The following is a 20,451-nucleotide window of genomic DNA, read 5'->3' as shown; positions in this document are numbered from 1 at the left end:
TGGATGGGGACATGGGGATGCTGGAGAGGGGAGGTGGCTGGACCAGACAGGACAAATGTCCCTCCCTGGGACATTTGATTCCTGTTTGGCTTAAAAAGATCTGGTGTGATCTGGTTTGTCATATCTGATGTCTGAGTGGAGCGGGGATGTCACCAGGATTGTCACTCCCTTGGCCAGCATGTGGCCCCTGAGGGCTGGAGAGGGGCTTGGAGGGAGCCAAAGCACACCAGTGCCAAGGAGCTGGGGTGGGGACCTGCTCCCACCCCCCAGTTTCCAACCTTTATACCAGGTCCAGGGGAAACATTAGTGACCTCCAAGTCTTGCAATCACCTTAAAATGATGCAGGAAATGTCTCCAGCTTTTCTGTAGGTACCCACATCTGGTTTTGCATTTCAAAAGCCTCAGCCCCGATTTGGGTGTAAAAAAAAATTAAGGAATCTGAACCTCCAAATCCACCCTTGGCATTTTTGCAGCTTCCAGGTTTTGCCGAAGCCTTCAGCATCCAAAGGGGTTGGTGCAGCACCTGGTCCTGGAGGCAAACACCCCTGTGTCCTCCCCATCGGCTTTTCTTCCCACAGAGATGCATTTGCACCGCCAGCCCCCAAGCATCCCTGGCATGACAGTGTGTTTTTCCAAGCCTGGCAGCCAAACAACACCGCCTTGACTCCTTTATTTTCAATCCAGGTCAGAGATGCTCTGTTTCAAGCCTTTTCCCACAGTCACCCTGAGTGCCTGCCCGGAGGCAGGACCCTTGCTGCCTCCCAGCATCACTACCATGGGCAAGGGATGCTCATGAAAAATGCCCACCAAAGAGGAAGTGGCAGTGATCAAAACACTCTGAATCCAACCCAAATCATAGTAGGAGAAAAGTCTTTCACCCAAATCATGGGTGAATTACTTTTTTTTTTTTTTTTTTTTTTTTTTTTTTTTAGTTTTTAGGACCCAAGGGACATGGCATCACCTGGGTGATCAGCGTAGGATTCCACCATGTGCAGAGCCTGGGAGGGTTCAGTGCTTCTGATCCAGACAGCATCCATCCGGGTCCCCACTGCGATAACCCAGCTCTGGACAAAGCTGGGAGAAGGAAGAGCTCTGCAGAAGGGACTATGGGGGGGGAAGATGGTGTTGATGATGCTGATGCATCATCTTCCTCTGCATCTCTCCCTACCCCAAGGCTGGGACCCCAAGGGGAGCACCAACCCCTGGTTTTTCACAAGGGATGGGATGTCCCCATCCCACATCCCAAAGAGGGGGCAGCCAGACTCACCCAGTACCAGCACTGAGGGATGTGGGATGGGACAACTCCTCTCCACTCCCTCCATTACCCTGCATGTCAACAGCTGGTTATTATTTATTTTTATGAGCTTTTTACAGCCTGGCCCCATTGTAAAAGCATGATTAATAGATGTAGCTTTGTTCCTTAATAACTCCTCCCAAAGGATGCCAGGAAGAGCACAAAGCAAAAATTCAGAGCAGCGGGAGCTGCATGAGGAGATGCTTTTCAGCTGATCCGGATTTGGGGCACCTGCAATGCCTGCAGCCCCAGAATGAACTGCAAAAGCAGCCAGAGGGAAAACTGAGGCACGGCTTGGGGATGCAAAGCTCCGGCTCCTGCACAGCTCAGGGCAAAGCCGCTCACCTTGGGGCCAGGGATTTAAAGCCAATTGCTGTAGCCAGGGCCATACGGACAAGGGGTAATAGCTTCTTCCCTCACATTTCTATTAAGAATGAGTTTACAGCCGTGCGAGCTTTATTTCCTACTCTCTGATAAATCCAAGTGGCGGCAGCAGTAAGCACTGTATGAACCTTGCGGGCCCACGGATAGAAAACCTCCATAAACCAGGGGTAAACAGAGATGGGGGCAATTCCTCCACTCCCCTCTGCTCAGGGTAAGGGGTAATAAACCCCAGCACTGATATATGGAGAACCACGGATGCTGCCCTTGCTGCTCCTCCGCACACCCAGAGGGGTTTTGCTATTATTATTTAGGGGGAAAATCTGCTGGTTTGGGGTTTTTTTAGTGTAAAATTCAAGAGGATGGGAATAATTATTGACACAAATACAGAGAAACCCTTCATACTAGTAAAAGCGGCTTTGTTACATCAGTAACAAAGTTATTAATTATGTTATTAATTGTACCACCAACAGAATTATTAATGATGTTGAATTAATGGATTTTGTTCTTGCAGGGACAAGATCCAGCTCATCAGGGTTAGCCCACGGCTGCGGGGAGGGTGATGGGGAATAGAGCTGGAGCTGGCCTGGGAAAGCACCTCATCTTTCTCTTGACATTATGTAGTGAAAAATTAACAAGGCTTTCCCCCACAGCATCCCAGCAATGTCCCTGTCCCCCCGCCCCAAACCCCTCTCTGGACCCCAAAACCTGTTTAGCAACACCTGGAGTGGCAACCAGAGAGCCACCAGAGCTGGCAGAGGGCTTGTGTTTCCTCCAAGAAGCAATTAAAAGAAACCATCAGCAAATAAAAAGAGGACACAGCCCTGCCAGCAGCCCAGAACGGCTGGTGCCTCTGCCACGCACCCTGCTGATCTTTGGCTGGGAAGGATGCTCAGCGGCTGCTCCGGCCGGGGCCAGGGTTCGTGAGGTTTAAAGCAGAATTTTGACTTCACATTCGAATCCTCCAGCTCTTACCCTCCCCACAGCTCCTGTTTGAGTTGACCTGAATTACAAGAGGCTCTGCTGGGGTTTGTGTTTTAAAGAAACTCCTCCGAGCTCACCCAATTCCTCTGGCTCACTAAATCCAGCTGGGAAGTTTCCCCCCAGATGAAGACATCTTGCTACATCTTGCTTCATCGAGGGCTGAAAATAGACCCCGAGTGCCTGGAGACTTCACTTCTGAGCTCGCTGACATGAAAGGCAGCCATCAAAGTGGGTAACGGGATATTATCCAGCCTAAGGAAAAGCTCTGGCTCCAGGTCGGGCTTTGGGAAGACCAGTCCTGCAGGGGATGGGATGTGCTCAGGAGCCCAAACTGCACCTGCAGGTCGCTGTGCCCCCCCCCAGCTGCCCCAGGAAGCCAAAATCCATGTCCCCATACACAGATGCATCTTCTTTGCTCAAATCTATTACAATCTGCTCCCAGAGGACTGCGGCAACCTCTCCCCCCGCAGAGATGGGCTTTATTTCACATAGCCCTGGCTCAGACCAGGCTACAACCAGCCCCCTTGTAGCTCATCAGCCAGTAAAAGCATCCCTGGGCTTTGGTTGCCCCCCCTCGCCCCCCGCACTGCTTGGGGCTGGTTGCTCACTGCGGCTGGAAGACAAATGCTTTGTTTTCAAAGGGAGAGGCTATGCCTCCTGCCTCTGCTAATGTACAGCATCTTGTCTTATTTGTTCCTCACTGTTCCACAGCTGAGTTACTGCAAGCGATGTACCAGCGCTTCATACGATGCTGCTTCTTTATAGCTGCAGGAGGAGTGCTCCTTCATCCTCAATTTCCAGCTTTCAGGAGTTAAATCCATCTTGTGTCCTGCAAGGGGACCTTGAAGGCCCTTCCCACCTCACCTTCATCCCTCTGGCCAGGGTGCTCCACTCCATGGGGAGAAAAGGAGCATCTCCCCCAAAAGCTACAGTCCCCACGGGCCAGTGCAGCTCAGCTGCATCTTCCCAGCTTGATTTTGCTCCATGGTGCAGTGAGCAGGGGGTCGCATCCTCCCTGCCTCTGCTTATCTCCAGCCTCGAAGCCAGATAACTTGCTGGCGGCGCTTATCTCTTTGCAAGAAAAGGCTGCATGGGGAGGAGGCAAGGAGCTCTGCACCAAGGAGAGCAAACCCAGCTGCTCACAGCACCCTGAAACTCTGCCCATCCCAAGTGCAAACCCAGCCCCCCTTCCCCGGGGTGTTACTGCAGCATCCTGCAGCATCCCACATCCTTCACCTTCCTGGCCCTAGCCCAGGACATCTCCACTGGAGGAGAAAGACAGGTTCAGGGGCACCCCTGAACCAAGGGTCAGGGCACTCAGTGGCTCAGCGCTGGGTTATGGATTCACCCCAATGCAATTTGGCAATAAAACCCCAACCAGGGCAGCTCCCCTTCTTGTGCTCCTCTCTGGGCTCTGCCAGGCGAGCCCTGACGGCAGCCGCGGGATGGAGATGTATAAGCCGAGCCTGGCCAGACATGGGCCTGAAACAGGTGCTCATGGCCATGGAATGCTAATTAATCCTCATTTGTGCCTGGCGCTTGCCAGCCTGTAATTTCACAGCTTGCTGGAGGCCTCCATACCACAGGATGGCTGCCAGTCACTCCTTGGCCTGGGCAGATTCCCCATGCTTATGGACAGAGCGGTGGGCTCCAAACTTTTCCAGGGCTGATAACCCAAGGATGGAGTAGTGTTGGCTGGACACCTGAAGAAAACCTCCTCTGCCAGGAAAGAGTTGGGGAACTGGGATGGATACTCAGCTGTGGGGCAGGAGCTGTCACCCCATTCCAATAAGGGGGAATGAGGGGCTGCTGGTGTCAACAGGGAGCTCAGAGCATCAGACAAGGTGGTGAGGATGAGGTAAGTCCAAGGCAAGGTGGGAATAAGTTTGTGGTCAATGGTTGGAGAGCAGCATCCCTGCAGCACAGCTTGAGCAGGGACCGATAAACCCAGGCTGAGCTTAAAAGGGCTCCTGGGGCCGTGCATAGGGTGCTGGTTGGGGTCCTAGGTGAGGCTTCCCAGGCCATTTAATGTCCCCAGGGTGGTGGGAGGCCAGACTCAAGGTAAGGGTCTCTGCCTGACATGCTGAGCTGTGCTGCAGCTCTACCACCTCCTCCAGCCCAGCAAAACCCTCTTCTCCAGTGGCCACCACTCCAGGAGCTCAACCCTCCAGTACCTGGATATGGCCCTTGCCATGCCAATGGGAAACATATATTTATTTATTATGTCATCTCACCTTATCAAATGCATTTGGCCGGGTGCTGGCTGGGTGCTCTCCCACCACTGGGTGGCAGTGGGCACACACACGTACACGCATGCACATGCACATGCACACGCGTGCCCCACGCAGGGGCTGCCTCCGTCCTCGCTCCCCTTTTGGAGAGCGGTGCCAGGCACCGAGGCCACACTGGCCCCACGTCACATCACCTCTGTGGGTAAATGTTGTCATCACCCCATGCTTGGTGGCCGCTGAGGACATGGGGACCGGGCAGCCGCAGCCTGGCTGCATCCTGCTCTCAGGAGGAGAGCATCCACCCCAAAATGCAGCCAGAAAGGGCAAATTCGAGACCAAAAGTACTTCTTACCTCCATACCCGGAAGGCAGCAGAAATCTGGGTCTTGTCTTGACCCTGGGACAAGGGGTGCTTTGCTGGAGCACCCCCTGTTTGCAGAGCAGCACCCCCCCCAGGAAAGCCCCAGGCCCCCCAGAGCCGTCGGGTCCAGCTGAGCCTGCCGCAATACAGCCGCGCTGAAGGAGCCCTGGAGGTACTTGTAAGACAAGGGATGACATGCTTGATGGGACTTCTTAATTAGATCTTGCTAAACCAAAATGTACCGGGGCTCCCCTGGCAGAACAGCGTCAGACAAAACATTAATCACGCTCCAAATAAATAATTAAAATGTTGGGGCTTTTAGAAGGGGAAAAAAAAAAAAAAAGAGAAAAAACAGGAAAAATCAAAAGCATCGGTGCCAGCCCATAATAAGTAACATTGTGGCTGGGTCCAGCAATTCCCTGGCCTCAGGGAGGAGTGGAGCTGTGTCCCCAAGACCACTTGAGCCAGGTGGGACCCAACATGTTCATTGAAGTCGGTGCCCAGAGTCCCAGGAGGTGTCAGGATGAGGTTTGGGACCTTGTAACCTTATGCCTGGAGTTGTGAGATTATATTCCTAACTCAGCTTTGCATTAGTACGTGTCTTTTCACAACTAACACTGATGGACTAAGCAATGGATTAAAAAAAAAATTATTTCCCCACTGGTTGGCTCGTGCAGTGCCCTGAGACATCATCCACCTTTGGGTGGTGCTGGACGATGCCCAGAACTTGGGCTCTGGCAGGTGCCTGGTGCAGCGCGGGAAAATCTGTTCACCCAGCACTTAGGAAACACTTTAGGGAGAAAACAACACAAAAAAAGGCTTGAAAAAAGAAAGCTCTCCCTCCCCATCCCCCCTTAGCCATAGTGGAAATGATTACTCAGTGTAAGCAACACAAAGCTTAAATTATGCATGGAGTCATTTGCATCAAAGAGCACGACTGAGGCAGAGCCGGTCCCATCCCTCCCAGCTCCCCGGCCATGAGGCAGGATGGCAGGATGGCTCCTTGGGACTGAGCATCCCCCATCCCAGCATCAGCCTTGGCCCAAGCCACTGGGGCAAGTTTATGGAGGAAAGAAGATGAAAAAGAAGTGTGAGGGGCTGCAGAGCAATGTTTTCCCCTGCATGGCCATCAAAGCCACTTGGGTACCAACCTTCAGAAATGTGTCACCTGTGCTCTGCTTTCTTCTTCTGTACCTTTCCTACAACGTATTTATTAAAAAACAAGCTGCATTTACTAAAAAGCAAAGCCAGGGCTGTGGTGGGATGGAGCTGCTCCCCTTGCTGTGCCAATGATCCAGCAGCTGATGATGGATTTAATGCAATGACAATATTTTTAGGTTCTGGGTTTCCCCCCTGTAAGACTGCAATACTTCAGGGAAACGGGGTGTTTTCTGCCAAGGACTGGGCAACCACACAGCCCTTGGACGTGGTCACCAAGAGATGATGCTCCTCACCCAGAAGTGGATGGGAATAAATCCTCACTGTCGGGCAGCATCCCTGACCTTCCTCCTCCTTCTCCTCCTCCCAGCTCTTCCCCAGCACATCACCTGGGTGCAAAGCTCACTGGGAAGGAAGGACTCCACCAAAACCTTCTTTATTACATTAATATTTGCCAGTAATGAAGCTACCTAGCACTGAGAGTTCCAATCAAATTAGGAAAGCTATAATGAACAAGAAGCAGTGCATTAATTCATTAGCAGGGAATTACACTAAATTATCTCAGCAAATACAGCAAAACTTTAATTTACCGGCGGTGTTTTCAAATGGCTTTTGCTCCTTCGTCTCCATTTACACCATGGCGTATTTTTTTCTGGCAGCAAAAACACGAGAAGTGAATTAACTCCAGTTCCTTGGGGAAATGCTTTTGTCTCTTGGATGCAAATAAATACCTGTAAGAGATACCACAAATTTTCCTTTTCAGCTGCTTCTCTAAGTCTGCACAGAGAAAATGGATATTATTTACAATAAACAACTTAAGTGCTCTGAAAACACTGTTGCAAAGGTCACTGCCTGTAAAAGCTCCACCAGCAGCAGCCCAGGGTTTAGAATAACGTGCTGCTTTGCTGATCATCACAGAAAGGGGAAAAGGAGAAGAAAACAGTATAGCAATTTTCTTGAACATATGCAGGCAGCATCCAAGGTTTAGAATAATCTTCTGCTTTGCTGATCACCACAGAAAGTGAAAAAGGAGGGGGAAAAAATGTGCAGCAATTTCCTTGACCATGTACATTAATAATGTACATCATTGGGAAATTAGCCCTGATACTCAACTGCCAGTTCGTACATGCTTAATGCATAAATTTGGGCGGCAAAGTTTAATGGCCTCTAATGTCTGCATGCAGAGGGCTGAGAAAGGCCACAACTCATGTCACGTCCTCAGCCTGACACGACTCAGGAAATAAATCCCTGGACACTTCACATCCAAGCACATCACACCTGGGCGGTGCAAGGGGCAGCCCCCCCCCCCCCCCCAAACGTCAGCAATGGAAATGCCCCTCTCACATCCCCTCTTCCCAAACCTCTTGGCTTTAAGAAGAAAAAATGAAAGATAACTTTTTCAAAACACCAGAAGGTGTTTTTCCTGGTTTTTTTCAGTACAGGGAATATTTACTTCTTTTTGATGAGCCCCCTGTGTGTTCACAGGACTCCGGGAGCTGCTGGTGCTACCTGTGCAATAGGAGAGCATGGCTAAAGCTACCGAGCTGGGGTCAAAGTGCAGCCAAAAAAGCAAGGTGAGATCCAGAGGGCATTTTGGGGCAGAAGTAGCATCCTTGGGACGTCAGGGAGCTTATGCACAGGGGTAAAATGAGGGTAGAAAGGAGCCCCTTACACACAGGGCATGGGTATCAGCAGCCTCCTATTTAAATAGCCAGGTTGACAGTGATACACATGAAACATTTAAGGGAAGAGGGCTCTTGGATTGGGGCAGGGGAGGGGGTGGGGTGGGGAGGGAAATATAACCAACTAATAAATAAGGCTGGGAAGTCCCCGGCCTGGCAGCTGTGCCTGCCTGTGGCTGCAGGGCTCCGTGAACCAGGTTGTGTTTGTGTTTAATTGCAAGGCAGCATCTCAGGGGTAACAGTGGAGGCTACTTCCCTTCAAAACTGGAAAATAGCCCCCTGCAATGACACCCTGGCCGCAGCGCCCCAGAATTTTCAATCAGGTTTGGAAATTTTGGCTGCCGCTTTTTTTTTTTTTTTTTTTTTTTTTTAAGCTATCTACATTATGGACCAGGAGTCTTTTGTAGAACAGTCCCTCCTGCTGTAGGATGGCTGGCAGCGCTGTGAAGGGGACAGTCCCATGGAATGAACTGAAGCACCTCGAGTCTTGCCACATCAAATACCCTCCTTAAAAATAAACTGCAGCCCTTGGAGCTGGAGGAAAAGGATCAGAGAGAAGGATGCCTGGCTGCACAAATTCTGTGGGTGCTGTAAGAAGACATTAAGGAATGGCTGCGGTGAACACCTCCTTTCCCCTCAGTTTTCCCTTTCCCTGGTTGCTGCTGTATCTCTAAAGAAGGTCACCTCCAGCCCACCCTCAGATGCCACAGCAGCACAAAAATCTTGTGCACCCCTCCCTGGTCACCCAAGCGCCTGCATCCAGGCTGGTCCAGCACTGCTGCTGTCTCTCCAAGATCAGTCCCGTGGGGATGTGGCCAGGCCACCCACCAAGGCACAGGCAACAGGACCCCCAAATCCACCCAGACCCCCTGCAGGCTTGCAAAGGTGAGCTGTTACAAGCCTCAGCTCACTTCTTGGGAAAGTCTTCCATGAATTATTTGGCCCTGTCTTTAATTGTTCTTACTGTCTAGTAACAGATGGGCCATGCCCAGAGAGGGACAGGGCAGAGCAGCTCCTGCTGCACAGAAAGGAGGCAGGCATTGATGTTCGTGCCACTTCCATGGGACAGTGCAAATTTGCAAATGAAAATACCAGGCAGCTCACTTTTACCCTGAAACTCCTGTGAGCACCACTCGATTGCTCTCCTATGTGGTAAATTATTTTTCTTTTCCTTAATTGCCTTGAAGGCCACGTATAGCATATCACCAACATCTCCATATAATGGGACACTTACAGCAAGCTGGAGACACATGTGAATAACCACGATGCATCCTTGGTCATATTATTAATTCCCACAAATTGATTGTTCTGCCAGCATGTTACAGCTTTCTAATTATGTCTTTACTCAGATGCTCATGTGTGTGAAAGGAATGAATGCTAATAAAGTCCAGAAGCAGTAGTTACAGGACTGGGGTTGATGAGGCTCACAGGTGGGGCAGAGCAGGCAAGTTGGCATCCCCACCAGCACATGCCATGCACTTTCTCTCTTCATCCATCAAGGAATTGCACAGGGCTGTGTTAAACCAGGCAGGAAAAGTGAACCAGCAATATCACCTACTACAACTCCAGCAAGAGGTCTCAGTGCCCTTGAGGACAGTAGAGCAGCATCTGTCCCTGCCCAACTCTTAAGAGCATTCAGTGGCAAATTCCTGCCTGGTCCCATAACCTGATAACACTCCCTCATGCTCCATGAGACACCTTTCCTTCCCTGGCTCCTTAATCCACCTACAGCCATCCCAGTTTTGGGAACCTTAGCTCAGGGCTGGATATCTGGGAATCATTTCTCCACTGAGACCATCTCCTCAACCCTCCTATCAAGTTTTTTCCTGGTATATAAGGGAAAAAAACAGATTGCTTTAGGATTAATAATTTATTAAAGAATGAATAGCCGTTTCAAGGTACAATACTAAATTCCACAGATACGTTGGTTACCACGGGGGAAGCCAGTGTTATAAGTACAACAGTAGCTGATGTGCAGCCCCTCCTGGGCTGGGAAAGGGGTTGGCAGGAGGGGAGGACAGCCCAGAGCACAGCATCTCCCAGCACAAATCCTTCCTGCTGAAAATAGGCCTGGAAGGAGGATCTGAGCACAGGCTGGGGGAATCAGTGCTCATAGGACCAGATCCAACAAGGCTCATAGCCCAAGTCAGGCTCCTCTCCCCTGGGATGCCCACCGCTTGGGCTGCTGCTGGCATCACAGGCACAGGTCAACAAAAGGCAAAGAGGGTTCAGGCTTTGGGCACAAATTACCTGCCAGCTCACTAATGAAGGTTTGGCTTTTTTGACTGTGATGGAGAGAAAACAACTCAAGAGGGCATTTCCAACACTGGCCAGACTGAATGTATGGGTCAACAAGCATCACACGCAGCCCTGCGTTTGGCACAGCTCAGAGCAATGCCTTTGCATACTGGCATGAGCCCAGCAGCTCCTCAAGTGCTCCCTGCACATAGCATTTCTGGGAAACCACCATGGCAAAGGAGGACTTCCATGCCTTAACTCAGAAAACCCAGCCACATTTCCTCCACGCATCCTAGCCTGGATACTGAAGTCCTTGGAGGAGAGAGGAGACATCCCATAGCTGATGCCTGCCTCCTTAGAGCCTGTACCACAGGGGATCACAAGTCCATACCTTGAATTAACAAGAAATAACCACAAAAGTTGACTTGTTTATTAAGCTCCCTATGGGTCTGGAAAGGGTGGTGGCACTGGAAGCACCTGCCCAGCATGGGACTGGGCTGTGATAGCTGCAAGAACTTGCAGGAGAGATGTAGTACCCAGAGAAGCACAGGTCTCCATCAGACCCCTGTGGCACAGGACAACAGCGACGGGAACAGCAGAACCTGCTCGGGGGCAGATTTCTTTAGAGGGTGGGAAGAGAATGGCTTTGTAAGTGAATAAGCCTTGAGACAGATTGTTAGAAGATGACCATGTACGTGGGACTGCCTGTGAAGGACAACCTCCAGCTCCCACCCAGAGGACACTGCTGGGTCTCCCTGCCCTTGGGAGGAGCACCAACACCCTTTGGGAAGGGTAGCACCACAGCCTGGCCACACACTCAGCCCAGCCTCACCGTGCATGTCACGCTGTCAAGGTAAAAATTAAGAAAAAAGGAGGTTTTAATCTTCTGTAGCTCCTTCAGGAAGGAGCTTGTGCATAAAACATGAAGGCTGACAGCCTGATCTGGGAAGATTTCAGCCAAAAAAAAGCTTACATGGCTGCCTCATTTTTCCACCTGATTATTTCAGCTCAGCTGCTTAATTCATTGAAAACAGAAGCAGGAAACATTTGCCCTAGGCACATCATCCCTGGGCTTTCAAACCGAGCTTGCCCGGGGAGGGGGGTCCTGCTCCACACCCTGCCAAGCCCACGGGTGCCAAGCTGATTTCTCAGTCAGGGAAGGGCCATTTGCAGCACTGTAGCTGCACACAGGCTTTGTTGGAGTCCGTTGCAAGAAGAATCAGCATGGCTAGATTGCAGCCTAATGGCATGGGGATTGCAGCCCAAGGGCTTCAGGGCAGAAGTGCTGCTTCCAGCCTTCAGCTGCCAAACTTTGGTAATGTCTTTAACAGCATTAGTTTTCAGAGGACACAAGCAAAAGCAAAGCACCAAACATCTGAGAATTGGGGCTGCTGGCATTGCTTAAGGTCAGCCGTACTGCTTTTCCCCCTTTTTACTCTTTATCTATGGCCAAGTGCAGTTTCCTTCGCTCAGAAAAAGCGGTTGCAAACATCAGCTCTTTAATTTCTCCCAGGTTATAGAAAGTAAGAACATGAGGCATAAGGTCACTCATAGAGTAACATGCTGGGGGATTCTCCCTGCAAAGCCCACAAGGGGTACCAGCACCAGCCAAGGCACATTCATGCTTTGAGGAGTCCGAGCCCACTGCTGTGCTCACCCAGGGGTGCGGGGTCCCACACCACACAAACAAAGGTGATTAGCCCACCCAGTGCAGAGCTATGATCTTTATACCAGGTAATGCCTCAAAGCACATGGCCCTCCAGCCACAGGGTAATGAAATCCTGCAGCCTCCAGGTTGGTCTGGAGGTGACCACTGCTCCCTGGGGCACATGGCTGCAAGTGGCACACAGCCCCAGGTAAGCAAGCCAGGGAGACAACTTTTGAGAAATACTTGTGCTACTCAAGCTCCCGAGAAGTGCAACTGATGTTCAACTTGCCACATCAGGAGTCAAGACACCAAGAGCCCATACCCAACTGGAATTCCACCAGGCAGAAGACATCCCAAGCCTTCAGCAGCCTAAGCCAAGAGGTCAGGATAAGCCTATGTATGTAGGAGGGAAAGCCACAGAGCGAGAAGAGCAATTTAACACAGCTTTAAGGCCCACCTCATGCCTATTGACTCTCAACTTAAGCATGATGAGGACTCCTGTGCCCTATAGCACAACTCCCCCAGCACAGCAGGGACAGAGCCCCCGAGGCTGCTGCAAGGGGAGGTGATAATTTAGGCAGGCCTACTGGCTGAGGACACCCACACTATATTTAAAAAAAAAAAATATAGATGTTTGGGGTGGGTGGACCAGTAGCTTTCCCTATTTGTCCTTATTCCCTTGATTAGGCACTAGTTCCAACTCCCCACCCAGCCATTGGCCCCTGCTCTCCATACAGCTAGGAACAGCATCCATCTTCAGCCCATGCTCACCTCCAACACCAAGCTTTTCCCAGTTCTCCCAGCAGCAGAAGCCATACTCAGCCCCAGCACCCACAAAAACCCCAGAGCTAGAGCAGCTGTGTGTCCTTCAGGAGGTAGTGCCTCCTCACCCAGGCAGCAACAAGCCCAAGACAGACCTGTGTTATCATGTCCTCCAGCATCACCCCCACTAAGAAGGGGTGAACAGGACTTCCTGAGCCAGGAATCCATTTAGCATTTGCTCACAGCATCAATTCTTTCCTCATTTACCTGGAAGCAGGAGCCATACGTTGTTTGCAGCCAGGATTTCAGATTCCTTGCTGTCAGGCACAGCATTGCATGCCAGGCGTACGACAGGAGCCTTGACAGCAGTGCTGCACATTGGGAAAGTCCTCCTGCAGGGAGCCACCTTCCATCCCCAGGTGCCATGGCTTGGGAGATGCTCCGCATCTTTGGTCACACCACCAGCAGCTTCCCAAGGAGCTGTGGCCACCCCAAGAGATGGCTTAGTTGGGAGATTGTGCACAAACACAGCTCAAACTCCCATCCAAGCAGACCAGAGCGAAGGCCTACCACTGTCCCTCCTCCCCACTGAGGGCACAAAGGGAGGACAGACACGTTTCTCTTTATTAGGACTGGGAGTTACAAGGACACCCCAGGAGGGCAGCTACATTTTTCTGCACAGAAGAAACAGCCCCAGAGCAGTTAAGCTCAGCACAGTGGCTGCTGCAAGCATGGCAGCTTGGACCAGCACAGGAAGCCCTTCAGCAGCACCTGGAAGAGACAAGAGCCACTTACCACACATTTAACATCTTTCCACCATCTGTCAGTGAACAACCTTGCAGGCAGCTGTGGAAGAAGTCCCCCAGACTGCCTTTTGGTGATTATATCAGAAGGTCTGTCCGGGTGTGAAGTCATGGGGGGGGATTCACAACCAGATCAACCTGGAGTCACCTTCAATTGAGACCTGAAGACAGTCAAAGACCCCATCACATACCATGTGATGTCTTCCCTGCTGTTGCAAAACCTCCTGAGGAGCTCCATAATCCCTGAGCTGGATCAAGGATCAGTAGCGGCCCAACTGAGACTTCAGCCTCTGCTGTCTTTGAGGACCCACCTAAGAAGAGATGGACATGAGTAGAGTTCACAGGGGGAGGTAATTCCTGCTTAGTCCAGATTTCAAGGCTTACAGAAAGGTGGACTCTGCAAAAGCAGCTTTCTAGTAGTTTTAGATATAAGGACACAAACACAAGGACATTGGAGAAGAGGTGGACTTGCCCTTAAGACGAGATGCATTCGCTCAAGACCCTCCAGCATCTTTGCCATCCCAACCTGGAGGGCCACCCTGCCCTGCAGGTACATCTTGGGCACAGAGCCCTACCTTGCTTGGAAGGGACGTCTCTCTTCAAGCGCCTCCCTGACCACCTGGCCAGAGGATTAATTCTTTGTGAGTATCTTCCATACAATGGACAGTTGCCTGTCTCACAGCAGCTGCAGATGTCTCCAGTACCCTCCACAGGAGCCCACCTGAAACAGAATTATCTGTAAACCCTCTTCTCCAGGCTGCTCCCCTCTCTACATGCACCAGCTACTCACAGGCTGCTGGCTTTGTTGAAGGAACAAGCTTTGTTCAATGGATTTGGGGCTTGGTCAGCTGGGGAGACCTTCAAGTGGCAGGTGATGTAGATCTGGAAGGGAAATTAAACCAGCATCCAAGGTTTATTACATCTCTTAATGCAGAACAGCTTCTGAACACACTGTGGGAGGAGGGGTGGGCACCACATCTCACCAAATTTCTGTCATCTCCTGCAAACTTGAATGCATCAACCATGAACTGCAGTGTTTCCTGCCTTGGCCTTGGAGAGATAAAGGCTGAAGTGGTGTCATCTGATCTCCCATCCACCAAGCACCTGGACGAGGGTCAGGAGTCAGGGACACCCCAGGCAGCTACAGCAGCAGCTCCCAGAGAGCACCACACCCCTTACCCGCTGAGGTCAATCAAGGCATACTGGGGAGAGGACCTCCTGCCTGGACTCAGAGTAGCAACACACTCATCCACAAAGAGCCTTAGAGGTACATGGTTCCCAGAAGCAACATCAGCCTGGAGGTGCAGGCTTTCCCCCAGCTGGAAGCCATTGGAGAGTCTCTCAGCACTCCAGTCATCTGGAAGGTAGACCCAACACTACAGGTCACTTTGGAGAAAAGCACACAGCCCTCCCTTGCACGTGGGACCTCTTCACTGAGCCAAAACCCCATGGGTCCCTTCTGCAAGATTTGCTTTCAGCTCAGACTGTGGCTCCATCTGGGCTCTCAGCCTGTGGCCAGAAGCTGGCAGGAGCAGGGACCAGAGGGAAACAGGGCTGCACCCACCATTCATGAGGCGCAGGGAGAACATCAACTTCTCCTCTGCCGACAAGGTGGACTGCAAGGGAGCCCACGTGGGCTGGACAGCATTGCTGCTCACATTGCTCTTTCTAAATAAAGAAAAGAGCATTAACAAAGATGCCACCATCACCTCAGGTCCGTAGGAGGAGAGCAGAGCCCCCATTTGCTTACCTGGGATAGTGACACTCTATGGGAACCACAGCTGGGCTGGTCCTTACAACAACCAGGTTGGCAGAAGGAGTAGGCTTGTAGGACAAGCTTGTTTTGTAGATCAAGGATTCTGCTGTCACCTGAAAGAAAGATTCAGGAGAGCTGATGAGTCAGTAAAACAAGTCAACCAGAAGCTCAGCACGATCAGATACCCAGCACTGATTATGCTGGGACACACAAGTCCATCAGCTGGAAAGGCACAGGCTGCCCTCCACGTTCCCAATCCAGTGCATATAGGATATCAGGAAGCTTTGTACTGGCATCCCAACAAGGTGCCAGACCTGCAGGAGGTCAGTATCAAGGACTTTGGCACACCAGCAAGTACCCACACCAGGTGGTCAGGGGCTGGAGGACAGTAGGTCTGCAAACCTCCTCCCCAAGGTGAGCTAGAGCACACCAGCTCCAGGCAGCCCTTCTCTCCTGCCAAGGTGGTTGTGAAGTTCCCTGCAAGTCCCTTTCTCTGCTTCCTCAGCAAGTCAGTGCAGTTTCAAGCTGTGCCCAGTTCTTCCATGGACAGATGCAACTGGCTGCACATGTACAAATCATAAAACCACTACAAAGCCTTGCTCGCTGCAGAGCACGCACCTCATCTAGGGCTTGAGGATGGTACCCATACCACAAAGCCTAGCTCTGCCCTGGTCACCCCACTCCTCACCAGGCAGCTGCTGCAGCTAGATGAGCCCCTCACCCCAAACCCTGATGTCACCTTCACCAGGTCACTCCTAGGACCGAGAGCCTTCCCAAGATGAATGAGGCAGCATGACAGCACATTGCTCTTTAGCTGTTAGCGCTGCCCACAGTAATTCCCATTTACCCATCCAGCACTGCTCAAAGCCCATAGAAGCTCCATTCTCTACAAGGGATGGAGCAGCCCCTCACCCCACCTCACCTGCAAGGTGCTGCCACACTCGTGCAGTCCAGCCACAAAGGTCACGGTGCCCTCAGCAGCACTTGGGGCCACAGGCAGGCAGCCAGCCGAGCCCAGGGTCAGCTCCACAGCCCTGACCAGCCGCCCCGTACCAAAGAGGTCCCTGTGCACCGTGACCACCACCTGCGCCTCCTGGCACTGCACAGCCACAGGGTGCAGCGGGGCCACAGCCTGGAGCTGGGACACATCCACCCATGCCCAGGGGGAGGGCTGGGAGAAGGAAGGCACACGGGGCCGGCTCCAAGCAGAGTCCCCCCAGACCCTCAAGACCCCCGGGTCCCTTTGAGGGAAACCCCAGGGGCTATAAGATGCTGCTTCAGCCAGCACCCAGCAGACTAGAGCAACACCCAGGCTGCCTCCCAACCCCATCCTGACCCCAACAAAACCAACTCATACCAAAGCTGCTGCTCAGGAGCCTTTTATACCAGCCCAGGTGGGGCACACCTGGGGGCTGCAGGCAGGCCCCCACCCAGCAAGGAGCAGCTCAGGGTAATGGGACCCAGCTGGGACTGTCCCTCCCTCTCCAGGCGCTGAGGGTGATTTCCCTGGACCTGATACCTGGGAATTGCCCTGGAGCAGTTTGTCCCGTGTCCCTCTGTCTTGCTGTTTGGGGTGACGCCAGCTGTGGCCACCTCGGTGGCCAACTGGCCACAAGCCCTCTGCTTTGTCCCTTGTACCTCTGCCTATGTCCTCTTTTCTGTATGAGATGGAGCCAACTTTGGCCACCAACATGGCAGGGGAGCAGCCGGGCTGCCCCAAGCATTTCTCCCCTGGTCTTCCCCACGTCAGCAGCATCAGCAGTTCCCCAAAACTCAGGTACTGAAGCATCATTTGAGGTGGCACATTCAGAAATGCAGAGGACTTTAACTGCAAAATCCACCTGGGCTCTGGCCCGAGCGTGTTGGCAATCTGTCCGTGCTCAATTTCATGGATATCTGTGCTGGGTAATTGTATATTGAGTAATGAAGGCATCATAACTGGCCTATTTGCATAGAAAGCAGAGGTACAAAAGCTGATCTTCCCATAATAGCAGCTGATAAGTGAATGGCAGGCATAATCAAGAGATTAATTGGCCCTCGTGTGTTAATTATGTTAATTGGTATAGCTGCTCATGTGTATAGTACGATGACTAATGGCTCTACATCGCCAAGCTGGATGAAGAGGTCGGGGGTCACTCAAAGCTGCTTGCTGCAGTGGCAGGGCCTGGTGAGTGGGGTCCCCTTGACATGGGGGTGATGCCCTAGGCATACCCGTTCTTCAGTGGTGTGGCTGAACAGTCTGGGAGGGTTTTTTTAGCCTGAGTGATTGTATTCATGGCATGTTTCTAATGGTGCTTTACATGGGTGTCCAGGGAAATGGGGTTTATTGACTGAAGCATCTTCCACCTGGTCTGCTAAGGTCTGTGGGATGGGTTTGGGGTGGGGTGACCTGCACTGTTTGCTTGTATGGGAGACTGCAGCTATGAGCTGGATGAGCAAAGCTCCCACCAAGACCATGGGGGTGCACCCAGATTCCTGGTGGGATCCCCTTTCTTTGCTGGCCCATGCATTAGGCATTGGCTGCTGTTTCCCCAAAGCATGAATAATGCTACACACGCACACCATCCTTTTCTGGCATGATCTCCATGTCCCAGCCTTGCCCCTGGTATTTTTATGAATGATGAATAAATGATACAACAAGAAAAACCTCTCTGGCGGCTCAGCCTTCTTTATTAATTCAGCAAGCAGCAGGTTATCTCCAAATCCAGCTCATCCCTGTGCTAGGTTGGTGTCTTTTACCCCGCAAGCCAGGTTTGCTCGGGGTGTCCCCTGCCGCCAAAAGCAGGCAGGAGGATAGGAGGTGATGCTTGTGCTTCCCGCAGCCACACCACCCGGGCTGGCAGTGGGACAAGACACTGAAGGTCCAGGGGTTGCTTCACGCAGCCTCCTGCAAACCAGCTCCGTGGGGAACCAGGTCTGCACGGATGGGTGCCTGCACCCCACACACCCCTGTTCCTCTTCCAAAGGGAGGGACGCAGCTCACCTAGACACCCAAGGATCCACGTAAGCCTGAGGCCCATGCTTCGTGCTAACACAGCCTGAAGTTGCTCTGCTCAAAGGTGGGTTTCTCACACCTTGCAATAGCTCCGGCCAGACGTTGGCAGGTCAAAGCACTGGGAGTGGGACGGTGGGAAATAAATTCAGGCATCTGGGATGAAACGGGAATGGGAGATTCACTGGCCATAAAGGCCTGAACCTATTGGGTGAGGAACAGCTTTTGTTCTTGTTTGGGCGTAAAAGAGATCAACAGGCAGCAACCCACCCCCATCCACCATCCCCAGCTCTCACAGTGCAGCAACTGCCGCATCCATCACCGTAACCTGTATTTAATAGTGCTGAAGGAATAGCCCTTTCCATCTGCACAGTCCCCTGACTACAGATTTCCTCTAGGAATGAAGGACATTGGGGGCCATCTCCTTTTTGCCGCAGTGGCCTCTCCTTCCCTGAGCTAACAGGAGCTCAGGGTCTTCACTGAGCCCCTGCTAGACAAGGAGGGCCAATAGTTGCGTATGCCCCATCCATGCTCCTTGGAAAGCCTTCAGAGGAGCATGGATGAGTCCCACAGTCCCACAGTGGAGGTCTTTGATGCATACTGTAGGAAGCAATATTACATCCTCCCTTTGCGATGGGTCTTCTCCTGAATTTTCCATTTTCATACACAACTTCACCACCTGAGATGAGAAAAATAATTTCTATTGGGCATGGAAAATAACTGCGCTGTCAGCACTTTTTTCCTAGATGGCTCATCTGAAGGCATCTGTTTATTTACCAGGGTGCTTTTTCACTGGAGTGTTAAATACTGTATTAGTAGGGGAAATGAATACTTCTCCAGCACTGTTTAAGAAACGTCTCCTTCCCTGAGACACCACATGCTTCTCTAAGGCTCATTAAACAACACCAACCTCTCTCCACCAGCCCCAAGAAAATGATGCTATTGCTGAGCCTCCAGGCACGGGCTCAGATCCGGCTTGCAAAAGCATTGCCGGGGCGTGTGTGTGTGTGTGTGTGTCTCACCCACCATGAATAATGATGGTGAAATGACATTGAAATGCCACCCGATAGTAAAATAACATTGAAACGTCACCCCAATTCCCTCGTTCCCACACCACGCTTCAGCTGCGCGTCCCAAAGAGAAACAAACCCCGCTTGACTAATGCAGAAAAAGAGCGGAACTGAGTTTGAAAATTATATTGCTCATTAATTTTCCTGGCTGGAGACAACTTCTTAATGCCAGGTAGGGTTTTTTTAAACAACATCACTGTTTCGTTTCAAATCTCTCTTAAATGACTTCTGAGTCACTGCGATAAATACTCCCTGTGCTTTCTTTCTGCTTCAGATGCCTTATAACCGCTGATGGATAAATTGCTCAAGTTACCCAGGATAAATCATGCAGGATAGCCAAATCTGTAATTAAAATGTCTTTCAACCCCTCTGTTAACTCTGACTTAGCGGGACCAGATGCATTGCGGCTCTGGGGAATAATCTGTTTGGGATTGGGCTCTGAAAATGGGTCCTGGGAGGGGGAAGCTGGCTCTGGAAGTGCCAACTCCACGCAGTTCCCTTGCGAATACCATGGCGCTCTTCATCCCCCCTCAAAAGGATTTGGGCATCAGGATCGATGGCACAAGTCTGAGAGTTTTTCAAGGCCTTTTTTTGCTGAAAAGGAGCTTTTGAGTGCACTGGTGCTTTGCACAGGCTCCAGCTTGCTCACGGAAAGTAAACTCCCTGAGCAGAGCTGGCACAGAGCTGGATGTTTTCTCCATCCCAGTTGTTGCACCAGGAGGAAACAAAAGGGGGTGGGGGGTGGGGAAACCCCACCTAGTTGTTCACAGTAAATCCTAGATTTTTAAATCAAATTATATGTTTTTTGGATGTTGCTGCCCAGGAAAAGCTGCCAGCAGAGGTAGAAAGTGATTTTTAATTCCCTCTGCCTAAGTACCAGCTCTCCTGCAGGCTCACAGCCCTGGCCTCGGGCTTTGTTCCTCACCTTCAGCAGCTAAGTGGCAGGAAAATCCAGCCCTGGGGCTGTTTCTGGGCTCTGCCTTCCCTGGGAAAGTCAGAGATTACATTTGCACTGTTCTTAAAATCAGAAAGCAACTCAGCCAGGTTGCTCTGAGATTTCCAGCTGAATTCAGGTCTGGCCCAGCAATTTTG

At 51.4% G+C, this 20,451-nt stretch overlaps 1 protein-coding gene across 1 annotated transcript; it reads right to left on the bottom strand.

The window, feature by feature from the left end:
• Positions 1-13,402: 13,402 nt before the first annotated feature.
• Positions 13,403-16,627, bottom strand: LOC119151396 (zona pellucida sperm-binding protein 3-like). Its single transcript, XM_037395255.1, has 9 exons — positions 16,220-16,627; positions 15,292-15,410; positions 15,106-15,209; positions 14,721-14,898; positions 14,525-14,645; positions 14,332-14,423; positions 14,117-14,262; positions 13,733-13,852; positions 13,403-13,509 (listed from the first exon to the last, which is right to left on the bottom strand). The coding sequence occupies exons 1-9, from the start codon at positions 16,625-16,627 to the stop codon at positions 13,403-13,405; spliced, it is 1,395 nt and encodes a 464-aa protein (XP_037251152.1).
• Positions 16,628-20,451: the final 3,824 nt, after the last annotated feature.

The sequence above is a fragment of the Falco rusticolus genome, chromosome 7, assembly GCF_015220075.1.
Source record: "Falco rusticolus isolate bFalRus1 chromosome 7, bFalRus1.pri, whole genome shotgun sequence".
NCBI classification, from domain to species: Eukaryota; Metazoa; Chordata; class Aves; order Falconiformes; family Falconidae; genus Falco; species Falco rusticolus.
This window is presented reverse-complemented; position numbering and strand designations above follow the sequence as displayed.